Here is an 18,935-nt window from a genome sequence, read left to right on the forward strand (position 1 = left end):
TCTTCAGTTACAGGCCTACAACTGTAGCCTAGACTCTTCTTCGGGATCTCAAACTTACTCCCAAGCAGCCAATAACTTGGGTTTACTTGCATGGATACAAGAATACTCTCAAAAAGAAGGCTGAGCTGGATTGTTGCCGTTGATTAGGTTGAAACCTAATCAACTGTTAACACTTCCCTGGAAGAGAGTCTAAACAGAAAAGGGGGGGGGATAAACAGTTGAAATGTGTAAAATGGAGAGTCACAGTATCATACAATGGCAGTAGCCATCCAAAATGGAGGAGGGGGGAGTCTTGGCTAAGCACACTGTACTCCCTGGCCTGCTATCCACATGGTGTGTGGAAATACCTGAAGCTCCCTTAGGAGACAGTGCTCAAGATCAACTCATACTGATTTCATAATTCAGCAAACAACCTTCTAAAACATTTGGCTTCCCATGCGGTGGGGCTGTTGCTGAAGGGGAATGTGAAGTCTGTGGAGGTTTATTTCTGTTTTTAAACTGAAAGATAGGAAAACAGAGCTGTATGCCAATTTAACACAAGTGGGTAATTGATAAAGCAGTCACTGAGAAATGGAACCTGGAGCAAAGGTAGAAGAACTGCTCTTTGAAGGAAGGTACCAACGAACAGCTATGTAAGATGTTGAGGTATCTGTTGCTCTTTTGGTTCCGCAACAAAGAAAATTCATAACAAGAAAATCGGAAGGCAGGCTTTTTGTAATAGGTTACCACTCTTGTGGCTTTAGCCAACAGGTCATTCAGGTAAAGATTACTGTCTAATGAGAAAATTAGACTGAATTTTACGTTTGCAAGATAGGAATTCTCTAAAGATATTTGTACATCAGTTGTGTAAAATAATAATTTTCTTTCGATAACCACTTTGAGTTGTGTGGAGCTTTGCTGCAGGTTCAGAGTACTCGCACATTAGGGACCATATACTTTGTGGTTCAGTCTGGATCCTGATTCTAACAAATCCATTTTTTAAAAACGCACTTTTAGAGAAAAATGTGGAAATCTAAATTGGGTATCAGATTATTATAGTTAATTCTTTTAAGTGATATAATGGCAGTGTCATTATGAAAGAAAATGTCCATGTATTTAGAGGTGGATGTGGAAATATGCAGGAGTAAAACAATGTGATGCCTGGGACTTGTTTTAAAATACTTCAGCAAAAAAAATAATAATAGTAATTAAAAAAAAATAAAGTACTTCAGCAAAGAAAAAGATGGATAAATAAAACAAATGTGACAAATCTTGATAACACTACTGAATCAGGGTGACGGTATCTGGTAGGAAGGAAGGTTGCTGAATAGTCTAACTTTCCTATACGTTAGGCAGTTTTCATAATAAAATTGTTTTAAGATTTTGTTCCCGAGTATAGGAAAACAAACAAACTTGCTAATAGAGTATCAACATACCACCAACTGGTCATCCAGGTCTTTTATTTAGGAAGGAAAAGGTCTATACAACAATGATGTCAGCACTACTCATGAGATATTCAAAAACTAATTTTTTAAAGGCAATCCATTATTGTTTTAGATCATCCCATTCTCCTCAAAACACAGGTTTCTTCTTAGAAGCCCCCCTTTCAAATTCAATAGCTTTTCCTTACCACCCCCAACCTAAAGCAATTTTGTAGGGGGCAAATGTAACAATGTGCTGGGAGATGAGGGCAAAAGCAGCCTTGGACATTGTATCACCTAACCAAAACAAAACTGCAAATTAGTTACATAAATACACATTGCTACAACTAATACAAGACTTTTTTTTTTAATCCTCGATAAATTATTAGGGAGACCTAGAGATAAGAAAGACAAGAAAAATAATTTATACATTATGACTATTATACAGATCAAAGAATTATGTCACTACCTTGAAAAACTCAGTATTGGCTAAATAAATTTTCATAAAGATCTCAACTTCCTTCCTTTGAAACATATTTAATATAAGAAAAAAAAAAAACCTCCAAAATAAAAATCAAATCTATACTGAGACCCTACACAGTCTCAATGCAAAAAGGCCTTACAGAATTAGGAGACAAGATTTATTTTAACCTATGTTACAATGTAACTAATTGATAAAGTAAAACTAACAGTGTTTTTTTTGTTTGTTTCACTAAATACAATCAACATTTATAATCTTAACAATTACTAAGGATCTTGACAGTCAATTCTACTTACCCCAAAGGTTTTGGTTTGTGCGTATCTAAGGAGTGCAACTGACATCTCTTGTTCTTTTTACTTTTTGGAATAGCATCTATCATGTCATTAAGTTTGGACCTAATCAAAAATAAATCATTAAAAGTTTGATTAATATTCATTTTTCTTCAGAATTTTCAAAATCTCTATTTACTACCTTTTAGTGCAAAAGTGTATTTCAGGTATTACAGACACATCACTTACCTTGAAAATTTCTCAACAAACAATTTCTAACCGAGAAGAATCCGTACACTTGTCTTCTCCCTTCCATTCCCAGTCTGTCAGTATGTTGAAAGAGACCTGTTCTATTCAATGTACTCATTCCCCCAGACTGCATCCGTCTCGTTCATCCCTGTATCTGCGCTGTATCTAGCAGTGTGCTTGACACTCAAATATTTTATGACTGACTGCTACCTCTCAGCGATCTTGCCCTGTTCAAACAATATCTAAATAAACATGATCCTTGATGAGGAACCATCAACAGAAATTTTACGCAAATACAGAAATGCCTACAGCTAATAGCCACACCCTACATCCAACCAATCAGCAAAGCCTATCAACTCTAACTTTTGAATTATCCAGAATTATATCATTTATCACCTCCACCATTACCATCCATGTCCAACTCGCTTCTCTAGCTTAGTCAAGTGCAATAGCTGACCTCCCAAATGGTCTCCTTGCTTCCCATCCTTTGCCTTTACGTTCTAGGCTTCACTCAGCAGCTGAAGTGATCTTTTCAAAACAAAAATCACATTGTTTTCCAATCAAAAACCCTCAAGCCTTTTCTCAGGAGAGTAAAAATTCTAACTCTCTACCACCACCTCTAAACAGAAAAGCCTAGGCTTTGGTTGTCAGACACCTTCTCACTTCCTATTTATATTCAGACTTTGGTGACCATCTCACATCTCACAGATTTAAATTATGTCCATGTGTTTGAGTGTGTGTGTAGTTTATACATAGTTCAAATACTACATATGTGCTGATGACACCAATTTTTATCTCTAGAGCAGACCTCTCTGAACTCCACTTGGATGCCAATTGGTATCTCAAACTTAACAGGTCCAAAAGTGAGCTCTACAAAATTGCTCCTCCCATTCTTATCCACCTCAGTAAATGGAAACCAATGGTCCTGTTCTTTAGATCCCAAATCTGAGAATCATCCTTGATGTCCTCCTGTATAGCCAATCTATCTAAAAATTCTACTGGCTCATTCCTCAAAATATACCCAGGATCCAACCATTTCTTATTACCTCTGTGACCACTACATTGGTCACCATCTCTTGCATGGATTATTATTATTTTTTTTAAAGATTTTTATTTATTCATTTGACAGACAGAGATCACAAGTAGGCAGAGAGGGAGGAAGAAGCAGGCTCCCTGCTGAGCAGAGAGCCCAATGCGGGGCTCGATCCCAGGACCCTGAGATCATGACCCGAGCCGAAGGCAGAGGCCTCAACCCACTGAGCCACCCAGGCGCCCCTCTTGCATGGATTATTAAATAGCTTTTGTTTCTTCCCCTTCCACCATCCTTCCACTTATTCTCAACACAGAGGTCAAAGAAAGCCAAACTTCAAGTCAGACCATGTCACTCCTCTGCTCAAAACATTCCCAAATCTTCCCATCTTACTCAGAGTTAAAAAAAAAACAAAAAAACCAATAACCAAAAACTCAGGATGGCACTACATAAGTAGGCCTTTTATTACTATTCTCTTCAATCACCTGGCTCAAGCCATAATGGCTTCCTTACTGTTCTTCAAACATGTCAGGAAAACTCCAAACTTTGAAACTTTACACTTGCTCCTCCTTCTGTGCCTTCCTGCAGATATGTACATGGTTTATTTACTCACTTCATTAAAGTCTACACTCAGTGTCATTTTATCATAGAAGCCTTCCCCAACCGTCCTCCATATTAATTCACCCAAACATTCTCATCTCTCTTATAACTTACCTGACAAATCACATATTTGCCTACTGCCTGCCTCTCTCCATATGAGCACAATATGTATAGTCACTGGCACACAGAAGATATTCAATAAAATTAATGGTTTTGGGGGCACCTTGGTAGCTCAGTGAGTTAAAGCCTCTGCCTTCGCTTGGGTCGTGATCGCAAGGTCCTGGGATCAAGCCCCCCACTGGGCTCTCTGCTCAGTGGGGAGCCTGCTTCTACCTCTCTCTGCCTGCTGCTCTGCCTACCTGTGATCTGTCAAATAAATAAATAAAATCTTTAAGAAAAATTAATGATTTTGGACTCAAGATTTGCCCCTACCAAATTTAGTAAAAGAGCCACCACTGTCTCAAAGTTTAAAATTTTTTAACAAAGTCATCTAACCCCTATTGATTATACTTACCCATGTACATAAAATAAGGTATAAAGCTTCTTTGCATCAGTCATGCAGCTTCGAGTTACAGATAGGACTCCCTTGGGCCCTACTGTCAGGGGTTCAAGTGCAGGATTTCCAGACTCTACAAGCTGGGAAAAGAGGCGCTCCACACTGCGACGACAACCAACACATGGGACAAGCTGAGAAAGTGCACTCAATACTTCACGTGATGTCACCACCATGGCAATACTTAGATCTTGCTGCTTAAGCATGCTATGTCGCTGAGAAAGAGGAAAAGAAAAATGAAGAACAGTCCTTAAGAAAGACATAAAATTTCTCTTCATTACTACTCTGGTTCCTGTCCTTGTGTAATGAGTACAGTATGGGCAGGGCTTGCCATTTCTATCTGACACTGAGTCAGAACAACAAGTCGGCCTTGCCCATGCTGTACTGAGTTTGCTCCACAAAGCCCTCTGTTCTAGCATCTAAGGTCTAAAAAACTGCTGAGGATGTCAGGGCTAAGCAGTTACGTGCCTCAGCATACAAAAAGAAGCCCTGCCTCTGGAAATTCAGTTTGTTCGGAGACGATTAACCTTAGTACACTCACTTGAAATAAAAATATTTTTAGAGCGCCTGGGTGGCTCAGTTAGTTAAGCAATTGCCTTCAGCTCAGGTCAAGATCACAGGGTCCTGGGATTGAGTCCCACAGAGGGCTCCCTGCTTAGCGGGGAGCTTGCTTCTCCCTTTCCTCCCTGCTATCTCTGTCGCTATCTCTGTTCTCTCTTGCAAACAAATACAATTTTCAAAAAAAATTTTCAAACAAAAAAGATGGAATGCAGCTTTGCCATGTCTTCCTCTCAATTTTTAACAAGAACACTATGTTTAGCTACTAGAATCAAGTTAGGATGGTGCTCATGCAAAGCAGCAATTCTCAACCTGGAGGTATGGACAGGTGTGTTACAGATTAGTGGCAGAGAAAAAGGCCTATCATACCTATGTAGAAGCCTGCAGTGAGTAACTAACAGGGTGGTACATATGAATGTTATCTGTTGGTTATGACAAGGTAGAAAAATGACTGAGAACCTCAGCTGTAGAGAAATGGGCAAAACTCTAGTAAATAACTTCTATCTGGATTGAGTTACAGTTATACTACAAATAGTGTTTCTAGCTTTACCAGAAAACATGGGTAAGATACTCCTAAGAATTTCCTCATATTTACCATTAATCTTTCATTCAAAGTTTTCTCCAAAAGCAGAAATAGAATTTTGAAGCACAGCAACAATCTACCTTCCATTATCTTGATTATATACAGGATTTTATAAGGTATCATACTGTTTAAAAATTAAATACAAATCATGAAGTTCACAGTACCAGGATTTTTTTTTTTTTTTTTAACTTGAACAAAACAACCACTACAGAAGAAAACCAACAAGTTCTCAATGAAAAGTTGTATACCCTATCTTTCAAAAACAGGGAAAGATGGCTTGGTGAAAGTAAAGCCATAGGGACATGTACAACACAACACCACCAAATTTCTTTCATATAACAAGTACATAAATATAGTAACAAGTACATAAATATGTAGCAATACTAAAAGAAAGCAATTTCAGTGCAATCTTAAGACCTAGAGAGCCCCAGATAAAATGATATTAATACTTAAAGCTAAAATTTTGAAATGACTCTTCAACACACACACACACACACACACGATTTAAAACATTAATTTTAAAAAATATTACCTGAATAAACTGCTTTAGTTGTGCACCATTATTCTGATGCCCATCGAGATTTAAAACATTGTCAGGGAATTCCATCACCATCTTAATATGCAAAAGAATGAAAATCAATTACTGTATCTTCTTTGAACACGTGCTACAAACTATTTTATACACTCCGAGGACAGAAATAGATCCCTAAAGCAGGATTAGTACATCCCAGTCCTGCCCCCTGTCAAAAGAAGCTAAGACAATCACCACCACCACCACCACCACCCACAAGTTTCTAAAGCCAGGAATGGTATAGTCATTAGAAGCAAGGACACTGAAGTCAGACAAACAAGAGTTCAAATCCCAGCTCCTCCACTTACAAGTATGTCATAAATCTGGTCAAGTTACTTAACCTGTTTGATTTTCAGCTTCCTCATTTGTAAAATGAGATTAAGTAATAATGTTTAATCTCTCTCACAAAGTAGACTGTAAAGATTAAATTACATTTAAAAATGTTTGTTGCAGTGGCCAATAATAATAAGTAATAAGTAAAACAGCCTGATATTTTACATTAAATATACATATTTTGAGTTATTCCTCTTAATTATTATGCAAATGGCCATACACATACAGATCTCACAACATATATGAAATACTCAGAACAATACCTGGCATATATTAAATGTTTGCTCTAATTAGGAACAAAAGGATACAGAGATATTTATTCAATTATCAAAATTCCCTACCAGAAGAAGAGGGATATAAAGCTTAAGGATATTTCTGCATATCAGATAATGGAGAATCACTAATTAGCACATGTCACTGATCTGTGACATCACTCATTTTAGAAAGTACCACAGTCACATACCACTAGGAAAAAGACTTTGTAACTGTTAGATGTCACCATATAAAAGAAACATCCCAGTTTCAGAGATGGTAAAATGTACAGGCAAAAAAAGTATGCCTTTCAAAACAATGAAATAAAGTAACACATTTATATCTTAACTAAAACATTGTTAAAGGTATTAAACATACTGTGCTAGGACAACTTCTATTTCCAGATGACAAGGACCACAAACTCCTACATACCCAAAGAGTGAAGTCATGATAAAGAGATATATTTGAGGCAAAAACAAAACACTAAAAATGCCCCAACCAGTTGAACATGATCTTAAAAAGATTCCTTCTTCAACAACCAGCACCACAAAAATCTGCTTTCTTAATAGACGTAACCATTCTTTTTCTTCCAGATTAGAAATGACAGCCCTAAAACATGCTTGTTCTAACAATACATGAAGGACTGAACAATAAAGCATAAGCAATAGATAGATCTTCTCTTGATCTGATATGAGGGGAATACAGGATATATGAAGTAGAGACAAAGGGATACCAAGAACTCAACAATCCAGGACACCACTGTATTTCACAGAACCAAAAGCTGCATTACAACATGATTCAAATGTTTGCATGTGGGTACTTTCTTACAGAAAAAGAAAATACATGATGTGTTAGATGTGGCCTATCTCTACAGAGTGAAAAGATAAGACTTTTTCCTTCATGTGTTCCTTCCTACCTTTCCCAAATTTATTACAATGCACATACATTGTTTGTTACCAAGGGGAAAAGTTAGTGTTCCTTGCTTCCAATTCTATGTTCATTATACCAAATTCAGAGACATGCTTCCATCTCAAGAGCTTTTATTGTTCTGGAAGTTTCTTCTTCCACACACATAGAATATTATGTCCAAATCTTATAGGTTCAAGGATCAATTACCAATTTTCAGGTTTACTGACTTCTCTCTAAGTCCTCCCTCTTACAGTCTTATTAGTATCTCCAAAGACTGGCAGTAGTAATAATAAAGACATTTAGTGTACTTCATATATACTGGGTGTTGTTCTAAGCAATTTCGTATGTTAACCACTAGTACTAAGCAAAATTGGTCACTGGTCTGCTTTAACAAGGTGTTTCTAAATGAACAAGTGAGGATGACAGAAGTAAGTGTGCAAAAAAATCTAATGATCCATACTGTCCACTGTACTTAATATTTAACAGAATCTACTCAAATTTTTTAAAAACTTAATAATCCCATTATTAGAAATCCTGGTCCATGAAAACGTATAAAACATAAAAGTAGTTAGCAATACTGTACAGTTAACCCACGTTTTTTGTCAGCACTACATGGTTTAAAATACAAAGAAACTGAACTGTCAAGTCAGAAAAAAGGTATAGGATAAACTTTTAAAGCCATACAAGACAACACTGCAGGTCAGTCCAAATCTACCACTTAAGCAACTAACACCTTGATTTGCATTCTCACTTGTTTGATACAAATGTACACCATTTTACTACATATCAATTGCCACCATAAAAAAATTAAGATAATTACCTGTATTATTTTAAGATCAAAACTACCAATTTAAGGAACATTCAAAGCATGCTTCTTATTTAACCAAATCAAGGTCTCTCCAGTCTGGTTTATAGGTAAAATCTTAAATTCTGACTCTGTATAAATGAAATTTTATTCTTATCAAATATGTTTTATTGTTTTAATAATTAAAGCAGAGATCAAAGAACAAATCTAACATACTGAGATCTAACGGCTGATGTTTAAAAATACATGGATAATACCTGCTTTAGGAATCTTTTTTTTTTTTTAAAGATTTTATTTATTTTATTTGACAGATGGAGATCACAAGAAGGCAGGAGGCAGGCAGAGAGAGAGAGAGAGAGAGAGAGAGAGAGAGGAGGAAGCAGGCTCCCTGCAGAGCAGCAAGCCCGATGCGGGGCTCGATCCCAGGACCCTGGGAACATGACCCGAGCTGAAGGCAGAGGCTTTAACCCACTGAGCCACCCAGGGGCCCTAGGAATCATTTCTAAAAGGTACAACAAAGGACAGGGTTAAGAATTTTTTTAAATCCTCATTTCAGATCATTTGATTTTCCCCTACCCAGCAGAGATAAATGTCAAGATTAAGTCTATTACTGTGTCATTCCTGGGTTTCACTGGCTTGTATAATACTAAATTTTCTCTTGTACTTACTCTATAGCACCCTGGTTACAAACTCTGCACTCACACTAAATTAGTCTGTTCTTACCTTTCAAACACTGAGGACAATGGCTTTTTACCTTGGTGTTTTCTGGACAGTCACTATATGCTCTTTAACACTGAGAGAGGACAATAAGAAAAAAGGAAAAAGGGAAGGCAAAGAGGAAAGTAGCACTATTTTTTCCCATTCTTTAAAACCACTTCCTTGACTTAATCTTCAGATTCTAGGTTACCTAAAGGAAGACAGTCATGAAAAGTATTTCAGGTGTGGTTTCACAGAGGAATCATTAGTGTTCTGCTTCATGATGAGGTTGCCTTTCCCTAGCTGGCCGAAAATAGAACCAGTAATTGTCCTGCAATTACTGCTTTATAAAGTTTATTGAATCCATTACCCACTTTCACTCTTAAATATCTGTCCTGGTTTCTCCTGACCACAAATAATCTGTTTTTAGCACATTCTCATAATCTCTAACCAACAATATTAAATTTGTATTTATTAAAAGTCATTGTCACTGTAGCTTTACTTTTTTACTTTATCCTCACAGCTATTTGTAACATCTATCACCTTTGGTAAAATCAATTAAATATTTAAGAGTTAAAAGAAAACATTAAGTACTAAATTTAAAAATGCTAAACACCTAATCCCCAAGTGAATATGCTACCATTTACTATCTTTTGATGTCTCCATTAAAACCCATTATCAGAGTCTCTAGTCCAGTTAGATCATTCGAATTATCAGGAGAGTAAACTGCTTCCAAGCAATATTATAGCAATGTGACACTATGTATCAAGAACTTTACAAAAGGCTCTTCTCCTTTGATCCAGCAACTGTACTTCCAAAGCCTGAGGAAAAAATTTTTAATGCATAGACTTATGCATTATTTATATTCTTGTAATATTATTCATAGTCAAAAGTAGAATCACCCCTATATCCACAAAGGAATAATGATTAAATTATGGATGTCACACAACAAATTATTACATGGCCAATAAAGCTACTTAAGAATGACAAGAACAAATGTTCTCAGTATTACATTTAGTGAAAAAAAGCCAGATATAAACTGTTACAGTAGACAATACATCTCAACTCTGCATCTAAGTGACTATGAGTAGAATTACAGCAAATGCTATCTCCTTAGGTTTCGCTGGGAAGTAGAAGTAAGGATAATTTTTTTCTTTGTTATATCATTATTTTTCAAGATTATTTTAAAAAGGGTTTAAATTTTAACTCAATTTTTAAAAAATACTACTTAAAAATTGCAATTCTCCAAAAATATCTCTAAAATAAAATCCATATTCTGCCTATTTGCTATTTTACAATTCCAGTAACACCAGAAAGCATTTTGGCCACACAGCATACCAGTTTCCTAAATATTCCACCAACTTACTTCTTTGGGATTTCCTCAAATACACCTATACTAGTTGTACTCAAGTACTCAAACCCATTTAATTACCAAATGAGTCTTAAACGTGGATTTAACATACCACATAAAAGAGGAGACTACTTCCTCCCATACAAGCTTCTCAATTTCATTTTACAAATCCAACCTAAAATCACCAGTAGAATTAAGGCTAGAGGGTTCAACTTTGTGTTACTAAAACGATACAACATTTATAATTGAACTGTGAAAGCTGTAACCAGACTTAACAAGAAGGCGCTAACAAGATTTTAAGGCTACATGAAATAAAGATCACACGTTTTTTCAACCCATTACCTACCAACCCTAAGAACAAAGGCCAGACCAAATGTTAACTTCAGGGATACACTGCCATCAAACCATTAGTGGACCAGTGCAGAGCATAAACTTCTGCTACAGATATCTTCCCTCCCTCTTCCCCAACAGGTGTGTGTTCTGCATTCTTCTGAGTAGTAATTAATAAAAAGTTCTGAAAGAAAGTTGTTTCCCTAAATATAAGACACTTTTGACAAGAAATTTCACTAAGCATTCAATGACTATGCACAAGTTCCAAGACAAAACAATAAATAGTCCCATTCATTCCTAGTGATAAAAACCCTTCTAAAGGAAAACTGCACCTTTTCCTAAATAAAATGCTATTTTGAGATATTTAAAATTAAATGACCCTAGATTTTACTGGCCTTGGTCACAAGTCTATAAAAAGAAAACTCAACCACCAAGTTCAGTCCAATCCCAATTTTCTGGAGAAGTAAGTACAATAATGTATCACAGTGCAAGGTTACATTTTTTTCCATGGAAAATTTTAGAAATCAGTATTGTTGTACATAGAGTATAAAAACAGCCACTGTTTTAAAGTGCTATATGACAGATGTGTCAATGCTGCACTCACAGGAAAGGTGGTTATGTGACCATAAGGAAGTGTCAGAAAGTGTCACTAAGTGTTTTTTAAAATGCTGTAAATATGCAAATTTATTTTGACGTTCCCTATGCTTTGATATTATACACTCATAAATAATCTTATGTCTAAACCCATTGGTTTTTAAACTTCAAAGGCATTCTGGGACAATAATCAAAGTTGATACCAAATTATGTGCTCTAGAAAAGTGTGTAAGAGGAAGAGAAGAAAGTAACAATGAACTCATATTAGGAGTTTTCAAATGGAGAAATGCATCATTTAATTTGATCAAAGTGCTAGTTTTTCTTTTTAACTTAAAATATAACTCCATTATACTTTTAATGTAAAAAATACACAAATCATAACCAAGGCATACAAACACTTCCTAATACATCAACACAAATTCTATTTACCTTTATGTCAGGCCAAATCATTTTTACCATGGGGAAAAAAAAATGCACTTTCTTTCCATGAAAAAAAAGATGTTTTCACATAAAAAGTTCTAACAAATTAAGTCACCAAATGGCTCTTCTACTCCTTTTAAAAGTAATGCAGCTCAATCAAGTCTTAATTGAGACTGGCAAACAGAAAGGCATAGAGTGGCAGCTCTACAATGACTTGCATTTTATATAAAATTTGAAAAAACTTCAACAGATATTTGCAAAAAAATATTCAAGAACAAAACAGAACTACCTCTGAAAAGCAATAAGGCAAACATAATATAATGAAGAGACTGAGTTACACCTATCAAAATAGGCAACGTATAACCCAAAGCTTCAGCATCATCAAAATGCAAATTTCAAGTTATTCAGAAAAGGTTCATTTCATTTCTTTAAGAAATAGTGGCAAGCAACTGCACTCATTTCCTGTTCAGATTCAATTCAAATTTCTGCCATTTCCTTTCAAAGGAAATAGTACAGCAACACAGGGCAGAGGGTCAGTAATGCTGTACTACCATCAACTCTAAAAAAGAAAACTACCCAGAAGTGGGTTTTGACACTCGAGATGAGCAATCAGCTTTTTAGAATGCTCTTCATTCAACAGTTTTGCTTTATTAAAAAAAAGAAGAAGAAAACGTTACCTGCAAACTAAAAAACAACTACTGCCAAGAAAGCCCATTTTGAAGAGTCACGGCCTACCAATACAGTCATTTCAGAGAGTTTTAATGTACTAGGCAATATGACACTATTTACAACGAAACCAAATCATTTTAGTGGAATCTTTACTGTGCGAGAGCATGTCACTCCGCCCTAAGTAATTAAGCTTCTGTAGTGAGCTACAGTATTGAGAGAAAAAATATACAGGTAGCAGTGCAGCTGCGACATTTCCAGATAATTAAGCTTCCCCGAGGGTAGGTGGATTCTGTAAAGGATATAGGCCCTAAACGCCCAAGATCCTTCAACCCCACGCCGAAGCGCGTGCTTTGGCAAAAGCAGCGCCTCACTGAGACACGGGGGAAAGGAAGAGGGTTCAAAAAGGAAGGAAAATCTGGCGAGAGGGGCTCGAAATGCTTACGGAGCGCTGGGCCAGGGGCCCGCAGAGGTTACCGTGCGACACACTGCAAAGGCGAGTTTGTGGGGCCTGCCGGAGAGAAGGCCTCGCCTAGGAGTTGCAACACACTCTTTCTCCAGTGCGCAGCGCTCGGCCTGGGGGAGGGGGAGGAGGGGAAACAGCTGCCAGGGGAGCGGCGAGCCCGGCCCGGCCCGGCCCGCTCACCGTGAGGGTGTCGTCTATGTAGAGGGGAATCTGCCTCCTCTCGAAGGGGAACTCCTCCTCCCCGTCCCTGCACACTGCCACCAGTCGCGCCATCGTCCCCGACGCTGCCGTTGCCACCGTCACCACCTCCTCCCAGCTGCCGCCGCCGCCGCTGCTGCTCCTGCCGCTGCCGCTGCCGCCTCCTCCCAGCTCCTGCCTGCAACAGCCAAACCCCGCGAGCGTAAGCACCCGCCGCCGCGCAGCACATTCGCCACGGGGGGGAGGGAGAGGAGCAGTAGGGCACGGGAGAGCCGGGCTGCGTTTCCCATCACCCGATTCCACACGCTCTCAGCCAATCAGCGCCGAGCAGCGCCGGGACCCGCCCCCTCGCGCCGCTCGCCCTCCCCAGCCCCCACCCCCGCCGGCCTCCAGTCAGGGTCCAAAGGAGAGGCGGAAGGGACCCGCTGGCCCCGGGGCTTCCCCAGCCCGTCACTGGAGTCCCAGCTCCAGGACCCCACCCACGGCCTCAGCTCCACAGCCCACCTCCAGTTTCCCGCCGCCGGGGAGCCCTCAACCCCCAGCTGACCCCTTATTCCCCTTTCTTGGCGCGCCCCGCCCAGTCAGTCCCCAGGGCTGCAGTTGCCCAGCGCGACCCCGCCCCTGGGAGGGGTCGACCCCGCCTCAGCTCTGCAGAGTCTGTGGAGGGAGGCTCAGACCCTTTCCTCACCCTTCTCGGAAGAGGCTCCTCGGTTCTGACCTTCACCGTTTTCGTGGTCGCCTCCCTGACCCCCACCTCTGCTCCCCGTTACCGGCTGACGAGGCCCGCGTCAGGGCCGGCCTGGGCGGGAGCGCGGCTCCGAATGCCGTTTCCTCTCCAGGTTCAGTCAGCCGCTCGCGCCACGGGGAGTGGGGGAGGGAGGGCGGGGGACGTGGGGAGGGTGGGGCAGGGAGGGGCCGAGAACTCCGGGCGGGGCCCCGCCTCCTCTCGCGAGACTGTAGACAGCCGCTCCCGGCTCGCCTCTTTCGAAACCCTGCTGGAGTGGTGGGGGTGTTTCCTTGGGTGTCTCGAATGCGTGATCGACCCCCTGCTCTGAGTCTAGCTACCCAAATAAACCCGAAATAGGGCTGCCAGGAGGAGTGAATAGGCCCGAACCTCTGTCCCTCTGCCGCGCGGGCCTGGGAACCGCTCTCCTGAGGGCGGAAAGGGTGCGGAGCCGAGCTGACTCCGGGCCCACCCGAGGGTCGAGGCCCTGGGAGGACTTCGGTAAGTGGGGAGGAGCTGAGGCGCTTTCCAGGTCAGTGGGAGCGGAAAGCGGGAGTGAGGGAAGGGGAGACGAGCGTCTGGAGGATGAGCGAGAAACTCCAGGCTTGGTTTCCACGTACTTGACGCCGCTTTCCCTGAACACCCTGATTCACCCGGAGCCTGCCGCATCACTGCTTCCTTGCCTGCGATTGCGTCAAGGTCCCGCCGAGGGAAACTACCGGAGTGCGGATGCTTTTGCGTTGTAGTTGCTACACTAGAGGCGGATGGAAGACTGTGTGAAGAGAGGCTAGTCCACGCACTGCCCAGAGAAACTTCTTGGGCCGGGTTAATATTAACTTAGGGACTCGGGACACGGATTTCCCTGGGCAAAGTACTGGGACGGGCCAGAGGCCCTTGTCCCTGACCCTCTCCTGAGCCGCAGAGCCGCTATGGAGGCAGTTCGTCTGCACTCTGCGTGCCACCGCGTACTCCTTTCCTACCTTGAAGGCTTTGGGAGGCCTGTTGTAAAGCCAAAACTGTTGTTGGGAAGTACTTTGCCTATGAAAGGCTTGATGATTTTAGGGATAAATCCATTTCCTGCTCTTACAACTAACTAATCCTGATGACAGATCTGTATATCCTGGTAAAATAGGCTAGAGCGGTGATACTGATCTGTAAAAAGAGTGTTCGTCATCACCTGAAATCTTAGACTCGCAACAACAAAAAACCCTACAGTGCATCTTTAGCCATGTTGACTTCTGACATTGTGTTGTCACTGTTAGGTTAGGTGACATAATAAACTGGAAGAGCCATTGTTCAGTCCCAAAGGTGTGATTATCCCGCAAGTACTTATTATTTGTGTCTTTTGGCCATGTTTGGAGAGCAGAACACGGGATCGTTAGCTTAGATCCAGAAGGCATGTAGGACGAGCATGCCGCATCTGACAGGTTAGACTACATAAACAAACTTTGGGCTTTTGAGAGAATCTTGTGCTTTATGTAAAAATACTCCTCTAAGAAAAAAAGAGTACTGTGGCTTTTAAGACCTAAAGGGCCTTTTTAAAATACTAAACTAATGTACCTACTTTATATCTTTTAAACTTTTTTTGGGTTGTGGTTGGTAAAGGACATTGAAAATGACAAGCTCAATATATAGGTGCTAATTTAAATAACTTTGGTTATTGAGTATGCACTGGGTACTAGGAAAGAACAGAGTTTTCTCCCTCCGGGATTTGAATCTTAAGTTAGAAAAGGTATGAAAACCCAGATAAAAAACATAATAGTACCACAGTAGTCTCTTTCCATCTGAGGTTACTTTCCCTGATTTGGATTTGTCTTTTATTAAGTAATCTCTACACCCCACATGGGGTTCAAACTCACAACTCTGGGATGAGGAGTTGTATGCTCTACCAACTAAGCCTACCAGGCACCCCTGGATTTGTCTTTTAAATTCACTGAGCATGCTGCTTCATGTCTTTGGACAACACATAGGTACTCAGTGAATACTCACTGTAAGGTTATAAAGGTGGGTAATTTGCTACGTAAGTTCCTAAGGAGGTAAGGTGATAGCCTGGGTGCTCTAAATATGATAAATATTCGAGGAGAAATGCTTAGAAAATTATTTCACTGGGAAACAATTTTTAGAGGTTTTAACTATGTTATCTTAGTTTTCGAGCAGGTACTCATCTTCACTATTGGTCTAGCTTCTACTAAAACCAGGACTGCTGCAGGAATTATTTCATGACTAAGCATCTGCCTTTAGAGAGCTTAACTCTAATCGACAGAATAAGTTATTACTACATAAAAAAGCCAGCTGTTGCCTGTTTTTAAATTTTGGTACAGGCATTGTGAGAGGCAATGTTGAAGGATTTGAAAGGCCAGGAGAACACAATCAACAGCAAAGGATATTTTGCTGGTACCTAGTAACACCTAGAGTGATGGAGAGATAATAAATTGTCAACAAAATACCTTTCTTTTTCTTATTAGATTCCCAGTGTGCGAGAGCCAGCCACAAGACTCAAGCATAAAAGAGATAGGACTATTTTCCAAGCAACCTACGTTTAAAAGAAATGAGTACCGATTTATGCCTTATGTTACTTCCTGTATTCATAGATTGTACACAAACTCCTAGGGAGCAAAATATGATTTTGTATAATCTATACATCATATTGGACAACAATGCTCAATAAAAATAAAATGTCCTCTTCTAAACACAAGCTATTGATACATATTGGTAGATAGCTCCAGTTTTTGTAAAGTTAAAGTCGTGGAAATGAGTCACTTCCTGGAGTCATGAGTAGGATAAAGTCATAGACCAAATTATATTCTTCCTTCTTTATCCCCTGCCCTTATCTGTCCTCAAAAACTGATAGTTGAGGGGTACCTGGCTGGCTCAGTCAGTGAAGCATGTGACTCTTGATCTCAGGATTATGAATCCGAGCCCCACTTTGGGTGTAGAGATGGCTTAAAATTTGTTTTAAAAAATTGATAACTGAAAAAGAAATTAGCCAATTAGAATACCTTTTGTTGTTTTCACTATGATAACCATGTTGTTTTGTGTGATAGTAAAATCAATAGCAGAATGTTATTTAAATTACCATGGTTGTCCAAATCTAGAATCTGTGAATTTGGATTTCTTTCCCATGAGCTGACAGTGGGAAGTTTTGTTGTGTCTGTTAAAAATAGATACATACTTTCCCCACTTAAAATTTTTCAAAGGGAGCACCTGGGTGGCTCAGTCAGTTGGGTGTCTGCCTTCAGCTTGGGTCATAGTCTCAGGTTCCTGGGATCGAGTCCCCTATCAGGCTCCCTGCTCAGTGGGGAGTCTGCTTCTCCCTCTCCCTACTGTTCTTTCTCTTTGCCAAATAAATAAATAAAATCTTCTAAAAATTTTTTTCAAAGGGAAAAAAAATTTAAGGGAAAATAATGCCTGTAAGTTAAAATGTGAATAAGCCCCTTGAAGGCAGGGACTTTGTCTTATTTTCTGTTGTTTCCCTAGCACCTATACCTGGTACATTGGAGCTCAGTAATCTATGTCGAATGATCTTTTCTGTAAACTAGAACCAAGTCAAAATTTTTAAACTAATTCTTCTGTTTTTATGAATGCTGTTTCTTTAGCTTTCTCTTACATGACTTTCATAACTGGAGGTAGAAAAAACAGAGAGTACACTTTGTTCCTTTATGATTCAGTATCCGTAATTGTGAGACATAAACTTGTTGAGAGAGATTTAAGATCTAGAAAAGATGAAGGAGCAGTTACCGAAAAGCAGCAGACCAGTTAGACAACATATTCATCCAGTCATCAAATAATTTAAATTACTTTTTTTAAATGAGAGAACAGTATGTTTAGATTCCTCAGCCCTCCTTTGAATGCTTTAAACAGATAGGTTGTGGGGTATTAATCACTCTGACATAGCAAGAGAACCAATCACCTTTCCTAGTCATGCTTAATTGATAGGTTATAATCTTAATGGTTAAATTTCAAAAATCTTTTTTTTTTTTTAAGATTTTATTTATTTATTTGACAGAGAGATCACAAGTAGGCAGAGAGGCAGTCAGAGAGAGAGGAGGAAGCAAATCCCCACTGAGTAGAGAGCCCGATGCGGGCCTCGATCCCAGGACCCGGGACCATGACCTGAGCTGAAGGCAGAGGCCTTAACCCACTGAGCCACCCAGGTGCCCAAATTTCAAAAATCTTTTTAATTGAAAATGGAATCTGATTTTTGTTTTTATAGCTGTATAACTGCTCAACATACTGATTTCTTTAGAGAGAAAATTCCTTTCAATAATAGATTGACTCCAAATATCATTGATTATAGTTGGCAAAAATGCCACATAAATACTAAATTAGCCATCATCAATGTAACAAATTGAAGTAAGCTAATTAGTGTAATAACATGACTCTATTTAACAATTTTGAGAATAAAACAAATGTTTAAGTTAGAGGCAACTGATTAAAACCACAAATCCAAAACTTAATGTTAGAGGAGGTGCTATCTACACAAGACAAATAATCCAGATTCCTTACCAAGTATAAAATTAACTTGAGCATTCTGACCCTTCACTATTTCTGCAAAGATCAGATTTTTTCTTGAAAATGGAACACAACAGAAAGGCAGATTTTAGGGGGGTTTTGCCCACTTTTTAAATTTATTTCTTAAGTAGGCACCATGCCCAGCATGGAGCCCAACGCCAGCCCAAACTCAAAACCCTGATACCGAGATCTGAGCCGAAATCAAGAGTAGGACCCTTAACCAACTGAGCCACCTCGGCACCCCTCTTTTTTGCCCACTTTAAACAATATACAGGGAACATTATAATTGGAAACTAAGGATTTTGTGGTTTTTAAATCTTAGATTTTGAACATCTGGTTCAAAGGTCTGCTTAGAACTTTTAAATGACTCAAATTCCCAGTAGGA

At 39.5% G+C, this 18,935-nt stretch overlaps 1 protein-coding gene across 4 annotated transcripts in view; it reads right to left on the bottom strand.

Annotated features, from left to right (window-relative positions):
* The window catches only part of GGNBP2 (gametogenetin binding protein 2), a 31,399-nt gene extending 17,217 nt beyond the window's left edge, over positions 1-14,182 (bottom strand). For 2 of the 4 annotated variants that reach the window (XM_032871836.1, XM_032871834.1), the window contains exons 1-5: positions 14,003-14,182; positions 13,297-13,492; positions 6,256-6,336; positions 4,544-4,797; positions 2,178-2,276 (exon numbers count right to left, since the gene is read on the bottom strand). In XM_032871836.1, the coding sequence (XP_032727727.1) occupies positions 2,178-2,276; positions 4,544-4,797; positions 6,256-6,336; positions 13,297-13,389 (527 nt within the window). In that variant the 5' untranslated portion in view covers positions 13,390-13,492; positions 14,003-14,182. The remainder of the gene's footprint in view (positions 1-2,177; positions 2,277-4,543; positions 4,798-6,255; positions 6,337-13,296; positions 13,493-14,002) is intronic. The other 2 variants (XM_032871838.1, XM_032871837.1) reach the window with 1 other exon arrangement.
* Between the last annotated feature and the right edge of the window lie 4,753 nt (positions 14,183-18,935).

The sequence above is a fragment of the Lontra canadensis genome, unplaced genomic scaffold (assembly GCF_010015895.1).
Source record: "Lontra canadensis isolate GAN:19392208 unplaced genomic scaffold, GSC_riverotter_1.0 scaffold43, whole genome shotgun sequence".
Taxonomy (NCBI): Eukaryota; Metazoa; Chordata; class Mammalia; order Carnivora; family Mustelidae; genus Lontra; species Lontra canadensis.